Genomic DNA, 10,529 nt, shown 5'->3' with positions numbered 1-10,529 from the left:
GTTCGAGCCCTGCACCAGATCGGGCTCTGTACTGAGAGCTCAGAGCCTGAAGCCTGTTTCAGATTCTGTCTCTCTCTCTCTCTGTCCCTTCCCTGCTAGTGCTCTGTCTTTCTCTGTCTCTCAAAAAATAAATGTTAAAAAAAAAAAGAAGAAAATGAAAAACCGAAAGGATTTATATTCTTTGTGGTTCTCCCAGAACTTCAGATCCAATCTTTCTTTTAAGACTTAGGGGTGAGGCGTGCACCCCCCGGGGACAGGGGCGGGGGGGCTCAGTCTGTTAAGCAGCCAACTTCAGCCCAGGTCATGACCCCCTGGTTCATGAGTTCGAGCCCTGCATTAGGCTTCAGATCCTCTGTCTCCCTCGCTCTCTGCCCCTCCCCCTCTCTTTCAAAAATAAACAAGCTTAAAAAAATGAAAAGGCTCGGTTAGGAAACTGGCTGGAGAAAGATTCCATTGGACTTGTTCAGTGTCTGGGGTCAGTATGGCAGGCACCAGGCCAGCCCTGCCTCGGACCATGCAGCCTTCAGTCCTTAGAAGTGCTAAGTAAGGATACAGGTGCTCTTGGCCAGGTGGGATTTGGGTTTGTTAATTCACCTTTGAAACCAACTTTATTGGCATATAATTTACATACAATAAAATTCCATCACCCAGAAAATTCCCTTGCGCCCCTCAGCAGTCCAACTCCCACCCAAAGATAACCACCGATGTGTTTTCTGCTGCCCTAGATCAGTGTTGCTTGACTGTATATTAATGGAATCATCTAGCATGTACTCTTTTTAACTCATTTTTCTAATGTTTTGAGAGGCAGAGAGAGACAGCACAAGCAGGGGAGGGGCAGAGAGAGAGGGGAGACACAGAATCTGAAGCAGGCTCCAGGCTCCGAGCTGTCAGCACAGAGCCTGAATCGGGGTTCAAACCCACAGACCATGAGATCATGGCCTGAGCCAAAGTCGGACGCTCAACCGACTGAGCCACCCAGGCGCCCCAATTCATTTTCTTTTTTTTACGGCTTTAATTAGGTAAAGCTATAAAACTGATGTGTAAAAAACTACATTTATTCAGTGTACAATTTGAAGTGGCTTTAACATATCCCTCCCCTGAAACTGTCACAAGATAATTTCAAGATAATGAACATATTCATCGCCCCCAAAAGTTTCCTCACGTACCTCCCTCCCCACCCCCAACTACTCATCTGCTTTCCATCACCGTATATTGGCTTGCATTTTCAAGAACTGTATACAGAATCATGCAGTATGTACTTTCATTCTGCGTGATTATTTTAATGCCTTCATGTTGTTAAATCAATATTTCATTCCTCCTCACCCCCCACCCCACCCCCAGTGGTACCTCATAGTATAGGAAGACCACAGTGTGGTTCTCTATTCACTTATTGATGAACATTAGAGTGTTTTCTAGTTTGGGACTCTCGTGGCAAAAGCCACTTTAAACATTTTTATGAAAGTGTACTTGTGAACATAAACTTTCGTGTATCTTGGGTAAATGCCTGGGCATGAAGTTGCTGGGCCATAGGGTAGATCTATATTTAACTTCATAAGACATTGCCAAACTCTTTTTTTCCCCAAGTGGCTGTACTACTTGACACACTCACCAACTGGCTGAAGTTGAATATCAAGCTTGTTCCTTTCTTTTGGCTTCTATACTTCTTCCTTAAATGCCTTACCACTAGTTATAGCATGGCTGGCTTCGGGTCTGCACCCTAAATTCATATGTTGAATTCATAAGCCCCAGTACCGTAGAATGTAACATATTTGGAGATAGGTCTTTAAAAAGGTGAAGGAGTTGGGGAGCCTGGGTGGCTCAATCCGTTGAGGGTCGTACTTCAGCTCAGGTCATGATCTCGCAGTTCGTGAGTTCGAGCCCAGCATCGGCCTCTGTGCTGACAGCTCAGAGCCTGGAGCCTGCTTCCGATTCTGGGTCTCCCTCTCTCTCTGCCCCTCCCCCTTCTCATGCTCTGTCTCTCCGTCTCTTTCAAAAATAAACATTTAAAAAAAAGATTTTAAAAGATGAATAAGTTAACATGAGGCCATTAGGGTGGGGCCCTAATCCATTATGACTTGTTGTCCTTAAAAGAAGAGGAAAGACACCAGAGCAGAGGAAGGACCTGGTGGGGACACAGACAGCCGGCAGCCACTTTCAGGCCAGGAAACTAAACCTGCCAACACTTTGATCTTGGACTTCTAGCCTCCAGATCTATGAGAAAATAAACGTGTTAGGTCATTCAATCTGTAAAATTTTATTATGGCGGCCTGTGCAAATCAACACAGAAGACTCCCAATCACCGTTTTGCAACCATTACAGTAATCATTGATTCAGGCAAGAATCATCAATGAATGCTAAAACCAGTGGGTGAGTCTGATGAAAAACAGGATAATCTCAAAATATCTTCCCATAAAATACTGATTAGTTACAAGGGAAAAACAGTAACTTTTCAGTGGAGTACCCTGGCAGACGCCACCTTAACCAAATGATCAAAGTTAATATCACTAATATTGGGACAATCGAATGTCATGTGCCTTCTGATGTGATACGCTCAGGACACAACTTCCTTTCAGCGGCATTCCTGCCAAAAATGCATAATCGGAATCTAATCGTGAGAACATATCAGACAAATACAAATTAAGGACATCTACAAAATAACTCCCCAGTACTCTTCAAAAATGTCAAGGTCATGAAAGACAAAGAAAGGCTGAGTAATTGACTGCTTCTCCAGAGTAAAGGAAACTAAAAAGAGAGGACAACTAAAGGAAACCTGTGATCCTAAATTGGGTCCTGGGCAATGGCTACATTACTGGGACAATTAGCAAAATTTAAATATTAAAAGAGTCATACTATTGTTAAAATTCCTGATTTTGATAATTATGCTGAGATTATGCAAGAAAATGTCCATGTTTTTAGGAAATATAACTACAGAAGTATGTGGGATAAAGAGGCATAATGTCTGAAATCCACTCAAAAATGATTTACGGCAAAGAGCATATGTGTATATTATACACAGATACACAAGAAAGAATATGATAATGCAAAGTAGTAGCAAAACATGACAATTTGTTATTTATTCTGGTTAAAAATATATGAGAATTCTTTTTTTATTCTTTATTTTTTTAATTAATAATTTATTTTTAAATTTACATCCAAGTTAGCACATGGTGCAACAATGACTTCAGGAGTAAATTCCTTAATGCTCCTTACCCACTGAGCCCAACTCCCCTCCCCCCGCAATCCCTCCAACGACCCTCTGTTCTCTATATTTAAGTCTCATGTTTTGTCCCCCCTCCCTGTTTTTAATGTTATTTTGCTTCCTTTCTCTTTTCATCTGTTCTGTATCTCAAAGTCCACATATGAGTGAAGTCATATGATGTTTGACTTTCCCCACTAAGGGAAATTAGCTGAGCATAATACCCTCTAGTTCCATCCATGTAATTGCAAATGGCAAGATTTCATTCTTTTTGATTGCCAAATAATACTCCATTGTATATATATACCACACCTTCTTTATCCATTCATCTGTCAATGGGCATTTGGGCTCTTTCCATGCTTTGGGTATTGGTTGATAGTGCTGCTATAAACATTGGTGTGCATGTGCCCCTTCAAAACAGCACACCTATGCATCTCTTGGATAAATGCCTAGTAGTGCAATTGCTAGGTCTTGGGTAGTTCTATTAATTTTTTGAGGAACCTCCATACTGTTTTTCGGAGTGGCTGCAGCAGTTTGGATTCCCACCCACAGTGCAAAAGAGACCCTAAAAGTATATGAGAATTCTTTACTATTCTTGCAACTTACATGTAAATTTGAACTCCCCCCCCCCAACACACTCACAAAATTAGTCTTTCAATGACTACGCTCTCAGAAGTGGCCTATTCCCAAACCCAAGGCACTCTTTCACTCACTTTCTCCATCATGCTTACCCATGTCAAAAATTATTCTATTGTTTAGTTAATAACATCTAACATTTACTTTAAGGCCCTGTCCTGTGGTTTTAACTGCGTAACTACACTGATTCCTCCAACTACTGTTTTAACTTGCACAAGATCACCGATATCATTTGTCTCCTCCAGAGGCCTAGAATCTCAACTAAGGTAGAGATTGTTTCGTACACTGCTTTCCCCAGCGATTTACAACAGGGCCTACCACATTAAGGGCGTTCAATAAATACAGATTCAGGTTAAAAATAACGAGCATCTACTAGGCACTGGAGTACAAAGCAGTGAACAAAATAGCACTTTCAGCCTTGTATCCCATTAGCCACTTTATATATATTTTGCTACTCTTAATATACGCATTAAACGATAAATTATATATATTTCATGTGGCGCTGTCAACACTGGCAAGGTAAGGTCCAATCACCCATTTTGCAGAACAGAAAACTGAGGCACGGAATGGGACAATGATCTACCCAGAATCCAGGAGCTATGGGGAAGCCGGGTGTGGATTCCAACCCAGGCCGGGCGGTTCCCAGGCACTACCTATGAATCAATCAAACCGACCAATCCAATCAACCAATCAGTATTTATTAGGGGCCTACTGCGCGCAGCTCCACTTCACGCAGCGAAGCCGAGGAGGCAGGAGGTTGCGGTGCACCGTCGGCCGCAGAGGCCGGGAGGACGCGGCGGCTCGCAGAATTTGGCGCCTATTTTTTGTTGGCTGGGTGCTCTCGCCTGTGATTGGGCCCCGGCGCGGCGTGCCCGGTGCGCCTGGCTGCGGCTGCTCCGTCGACCTTGGCAAGACCCAGGCGGCGCGGTACTCGACCGGCCTCCCGGGGGATGGGCCACCAGGAGCCCCCGCTGGCCCGTATACGGGCGGGAGGTGCGGCTTATGTAAACAGGTTATGTAAACGGCTCAGCTGGCGCGAACACGTGGAGAGCCGCGGGAGCACGGACACCCGGTTCTCCCCCGCTGGCGCCGCTGCCACCGCCAGTGCGGCTGCAGGCTTCGGAGCACACCCGGCCCGGGCCGCCGCCTCTGGCACCGCTCCGTACCGGAGGCAGCCCTGGCCCGGACCGGACCATCCTCGGCCCGGGGCGCCAGGGGGGAAACGGGCCGCCCGGAAATGGAGGCGCGCCGGTCAGGTAAGGGCGCAATCTGCGGAGTCACAGCAGGCGCCGAGGCTGGAGCCACCCCCGTCACCTCGGACGCTTGGGGAGGGCAATCGGCCTCCCAGTTTGGCGGGCTTAGGGACGCGGAATTTCTAACCCCACCCGCCGCCCTCCAGGACTTGGGTCCGTCCGCCGGGCTCAGCTCGGGCTTAATTCAATGGACTGTTTACACCCGGGAGAACCTAAAGCGGGATGCGGGGAGGGGTATCCCAGAGGAGACCGGGCAGGGAAAAAGATTTCCGCAGTCAAAGTTGCTTCTTAAGGCAATTCTCTTAAATTGTAAAGACTGCTGGTCCTTGTATTTCCTATTCTTGGGCGACAATTTAACTGAGAGGGCGGGGACGTTTTGCTTTTCTTTCCGGTTCCCCCTCTGAGCCACAGCCTAGTGGTTTCGTCTTTCCCGCTTTCCCCTCCCCTCCCCTGTTCAGTCATCAGCGGCGGCTTCCGTCTTAAAGGGGCCGCGGCGGCCGGAGGAGGAGAAGGAGGAGGTGGGACGCCCTGCGGCCTGCGCTCCTACCTGGCCTCCCTGCTTCGGCCTAGTTGGTTAACCAATCCTTTCGCCAGCAGGTCACAATCCAAGGTCCCACTCCTCCACGTCCCGGGGCCGGACGGAGGGATGAGGCAGGGGGGACCCCGGCAGCGCCGTTGCTGCTCCCCCCGCCGCCCGCAGCCATGGAAACGGGGGAGGAGGACGGCGCCCGTAGAGGTACACAAAGCCCCGAGCGGAAAAGGCGAAGCCCAGTGCCGCGGGCGCCCAGCGCGAAGCTGAGGCCGGCAGCGGCCCAGGCCATGGATCCGGTGGCAGCCGAGGCCCCGGGCGAGGCCTACCTGGCGCGGCGGCGGCCAGAGGGCGGCGGCGGGTCGGCGCGGCCGCGGTACAGCCTGTTGGCAGAGATCGGGCGCGGTAGCTACGGCGTGGTTTACGAGGCAGTGGCCGGGCGCAGCGGGGCCCGGGTGGCGGTCAAGAAGATCCGCTGCGACGCCCCCGAGAACGTGGAGCTGGCGCTGGCCGAATTCTGGGCCCTGACCAGCCTCAAGCGGCGCCACCAGAACGTCGTGCAGTTTGAGGAGTGCGTCCTGCAGCGCAACGGGCTAGCCCAGCGCATGAGCCACGGCAACAAGAGCTCGCAGCTTTACCTGCGCCTGGTGGAGACCTCGCTCAAAGGTAGGAGCGCCACTGGCCGGCCCGCCCCCACGGGGCCCAGACCCACTCCCCTGGATGGCCCGGCCCCGATTGACCCCCCAGGGCCCTGGTCCCGGTCCTGTCACCCTGGGCCCAGACACACCCTCCTTCCCCGGGCCCAGGCATTTGGGCCCTCTTCTCATCTCGGGACCCCGGATCAGCCCCTGGTTCAAACGTTAGCTGGTGTTTTTCTAAAACGGGCTCATTAAGTGCTAACCATTAACTTAGCAAGTACTCCATAAAGGTGAACTGTTATTACTTCTAGCACTTTGAAGCTCCCTGGAGGAAGAGCAGGGGTTCAGAGTTGGTGGAAGACCTTCTGCAGCCCCCTCTCTAGGGCCTCTTCTCTTTCCCTCCCAAAGCAAACAAAAAGAACTTTACTGGACCCACCCACACCTCCTCCCTGTCTGGTTCCAAAAGTCCTGACACCCTCCAGCTCCACCCCCACACTTTTACTTCCTAGTGTTCGTTTTTCTCCGAGACCCCAGCACATCCCAGGGCAGTCAGGCAAACTGGTGGGTTTCCTGGCTAAGTCCTCTGGGGCCTGCAGAATAATAACGCCCCAGGAGGGCGTAGAGCTGTCATGTAACTTGTAACACCTTTTCCCTCCTTTCCTCTCTTTTACATACTTAATCTTTTTCTTAACTCCCTGAGGCTGGCTGTCCTGGGTGTTTTTCTTCATAGTGAAGATGGGGCCCAGCGAGGCAAGGGAGCTTTGCGACTCATGGGAAGGCTAATCCTGGTTTCTGGGTTTTGGCTGCAGTTAGGAGGGGAGTGAGTTCATCCTGAGCGTTCAGTTTTGTTCAGACTCCAAGTAGCCAAGGCTCTCTTCAGAGAGGGGAGGGCAGGTGGCTTCGAAAGGTCTTAGGAGACCCTCTCAAGGGAGAGGTTCCCAATCTGACTGAGTCCTAGCTATGTCCTAAATGTCTTACAGAGTGATTCTACGTAATCTTGAAAGTAACCCTCTCCTTTTTCTATAAGTGAAGGATTAGAGGTGAACAAATAGAAGTTGATGAGGTTAATCAGCTTGTATAGGAAAGTTGGGTTTCTTTACAGCTTTTCAGAGCTTGAATGACAGTGAACCCAGATCTGTCTTAATTCAAGGCCTAGATTGTTTCAGATGGGTTAACGATGCCCTCACTTCCCAGCAGAAAAAGTTGGAACTGACCTTTTAAGAACCGGATGGGGTTGGAGAGGGCATTTTATTTGAAGCTTTTGCCTGACTTTAGTCTCCTACAGCCCATCCCAAGAGAACTCTGTCCCATTTCAGGTGTTTGGCGGTGGGTTGAGGGCCATGAGCGGTAACACCTGGAGTTTTTTCAAAATAGGTTTTTACTTTTGATGCCCAGTTTTCTTCCATCCTAAAAAGCCCACTCTCTCCCTGGGTCAAATACATTTGTTTTGCAAAGACTTTATCCAGGAGATTTGAGCTTACCTGTGTTCTACAGGCCCTACACTTTCATTCTCAGGCGGTCCATCTTCACAGAATAGTCTGGACTTCCATAATACAGGACTGCCGTGGGATGTGGGAATTCACACTTTGCCACTGATCCCCTTCTACCCCGGGTTCATTGAGGCCCATCTTGAAGCTTCCACCTGGGTGTGAAGTCTTGCCTTCCTCTCCTTACATATAAATCCTGTTCACATTCTCTTGCATGTAGCAGTTTGTCCAGTCTCCACAGTAAACGGTTGCAGCATAGTCTGGTGGTTAATACCATAGGCTTTGGTGTTAGGCTCGCTTTCAATCGTGGCTTGTCTGAACTGACTGCATGAGACATTCAAGTTGTTTAAAACCTGTGGGAAAGCATTCCTTTATCCAGAAGATAAGTGTGCCTATGTCCCGAAGCGGCTGTGCACTCTGGGAATGTCCCGACGTGCTCAGATAAGGAGGAACTAGCAGCCTCAACAAGTAGAGTCCACATTTTGCATCCTCTTTCATCATCCCTTTTGAGATTCACTCTGTGCTTGTTCAAGTTTCTGAAAACTTGTTGGACCATGGAGCACATCCTGTTGTATCTGTTGTCATTAATACCAGGTTGAGGGGAAAACTGGTATCTTCTACCACACAATTCTAATTGTGTGAATGAAAACAAAATCGGTCTAGAGAAAGGAAATAATGTTGCTTCAGGCCACACACATTAATTGTCCCTTTCAGTTGTTGGGAGTCTTCTCAAGTATGGGAGCCTCTGCGTGGGTCAGGTAACCCTCTGGGCTCAGGGCAGTAAAGGAAATGTAGACAACCTCGCTTTTGAAACCGACATTGAAATTTACATGTCAAATGTAAATTTAGGAAGCTGTAAGTAGGCATTGTTTTCTGCTATTAGTATTAAAGTAAAGAACAAAGAGACCCACATTACTCTAAGTTAAGCTTTCCTGCCTTCAGCTTCCAAAATTTGCAGTTTCAATCAGCCCTGGGGTGCTACAGCTTGCTGTTTCCACTTAGAAATGTCAAAGCTGGAAGGAATCTTCGAGATAATCTGGTTCAACCCTGTCATTAAACTCTTCTGCAGTCATCTTTTGCCCAGTCTCCTGCAATTTAGAATAATTTTGAAATGGACCAAAAAAGTGTTAATCTGATTTTAAAGTCTCAGTTGAACCAAATCCACGTACTTTTACTTAGTCCCCATAGTAGCATTTCTGGAGATTGGGGGGAGGGAAGAGGACAGTCTTTGCCCCAAAGGAACTTAGTTTGGAAAGTTTGAGGACCTGTAGAAGACATAAGTGCTAATCAGGATCACCAGGGGAAAAGGCAAGTGGTCTGGTTAACAAGGGCTTTCTACAGAGTGTTGCACAGGATCGACAGGAAGATAATCTAAAGTTAGCCAGGAGTTGGCAGAGAAGGTAGGCTTGGAAGAAGGATGCGTAGGACCTTGTAGCTAGGTAAAGAAGAAAGGGGATTTATTTCAGAGTTGGGCCAGAGAATAGTTGGGTTTTTTTTTTTTTCTCCTCAGTATCTGCTGTCTAGGGAATACACAGTAGGCACTCCATAGTCTTAATCATGTGACCTGTGAATCCAATGTCGAAAAGAAGAGAAACTTAATGTAGTTCTTGGTCTCCTCCAACTTTGTTTGATCGCTTCTAGGTCGCCTGTCCTTCCCTTCTCTGAACGTAGACCACGTAGAGTGTCAAGTAGAGAACAGAAGTTTCAGAGTCAGTGGAAGGAACCAAGCCTAGAAAAGAGGACTTGCCCCCACGAGTTAGTGCTAGCCTCCCAGGCTTTCTTAAACCAGATTAACAATCCTTTAAACTATTTGGCTGATGAGCTGATGTCTTTGAGTTTTTTGTGAGAAGTATGAAAAAGCTAGAGTTAAAACATCAACAGTTGGCTTCTATCCCCTTGTTTCCATTGCCAAAGGACCCTGTCCCAAATGCACCTAAAACTAAATTCAAGATTGCTGCCGCTTAGAAGACAGCAGACCAGGGGCACCTGGGTGGCTCAGTCGGTTAAGTGTCCGACTTCGGCTCAGGTCATGATCTCGCAATCTGTGGGTTCGAGCCCTGCATCGGGCTCTGCTGACAGCTCAGAGCCTGGAGCCTGTTGCAGGTTCTGTGTCTTCCTCTCTCTGCCCCTTCCCAGCTTGTGCTCTGTCTCAAAAATAAATAAACGTTAAAAAAAAAAAAAAGACAGACCAGTCTGAGACTCCGTGTCAGGCTAAACTCAAATTCTGGAGGTCTTTCTAATGCACACACTGATCCTTCTGACAACAAATGAGGGATTTTATATTTATATATATATATATATATACACACACACACACACACACACACACACACGCACGCACGCATGCACAGAGGACAGACGCAAGGCTCGTAAAACCAAAGAAGTTTGGGGAAAGCTGGGGGGTCTAGCTTATCCCGTCTGGGGAAGACTCAAGTTCTGCTGCACCAACTGTTTCACTTCACGTTTACTATATCAAGAGATCTTTAGGTGGCCTCACATGGGTGAGAATCTAGGTCCTTGGGAAGTCTGGTCTGTGCACCTATAGGCCCAGTGGCTACGGCGAGGCAGGCACTGCATCAGGAGAGGCTCTGCAAAGTTTCCTCCATGGGGCATGCAGAAGACACAGGCCCAAGGGGCTGCAACTCAAGGTCATGAGTGGTGGGTAGCCTAGAAAACAGCAGAGGCTCCCTCTGGAGTAGACTAAGCTGAGGCCAGAGTTCTGCGGGGTGGGAAACCGGGGGCTTAGCCAGGGATTGGCTTGTCAACCTACAGACCATCCCCACCCCAGCC

At 48.3% G+C, this 10,529-nt stretch overlaps 1 protein-coding gene and 1 long non-coding RNA gene across 3 annotated transcripts in view; one reads left to right on the top strand and one right to left on the bottom strand.

Annotated features, from left to right (window-relative positions):
* Positions 1–4,509: 4,509 nt before the first annotated feature.
* LOC120235423 lies at positions 4,510–5,732 on the bottom strand. The gene is made up of 2 exons (XR_005529408.1): positions 5,633–5,732; positions 4,510–4,736 (listed from the first exon to the last, which is right to left on the bottom strand). It is a non-coding gene; the product is annotated as an uncharacterized LOC120235423 (long non-coding RNA).
* Positions 4,768–10,529, top strand: part of STK35 (serine/threonine kinase 35) — a 42,945-nt gene continuing 37,183 nt past the window's right edge. The window contains exons 1-2 of one of the 2 annotated variants that reach the window (XM_039237746.1): positions 4,768–5,088; positions 5,683–6,280. In XM_039237746.1, coding sequence (XP_039093677.1) covers positions 4,783–5,088; positions 5,683–6,280 — 904 coding nt within the window. In that variant the 5' untranslated portion in view covers positions 4,768–4,782. The remainder of the gene's footprint in view (positions 5,089–5,682; positions 6,281–10,529) is intronic. The other variant, XM_039237745.1, reaches the window with a different exon arrangement.

Source organism: Hyaena hyaena, unplaced genomic scaffold, assembly GCF_003009895.1.
Source record: "Hyaena hyaena isolate Hyena2069 unplaced genomic scaffold, ASM300989v1 scaffold_131, whole genome shotgun sequence".
NCBI lineage: Eukaryota > Metazoa > Chordata > Mammalia > Carnivora > Hyaenidae > Hyaena > Hyaena hyaena.
Note: the sequence above shows the minus strand (reverse complement) of the source record. Positions and strands in the feature narration are given on the sequence as shown.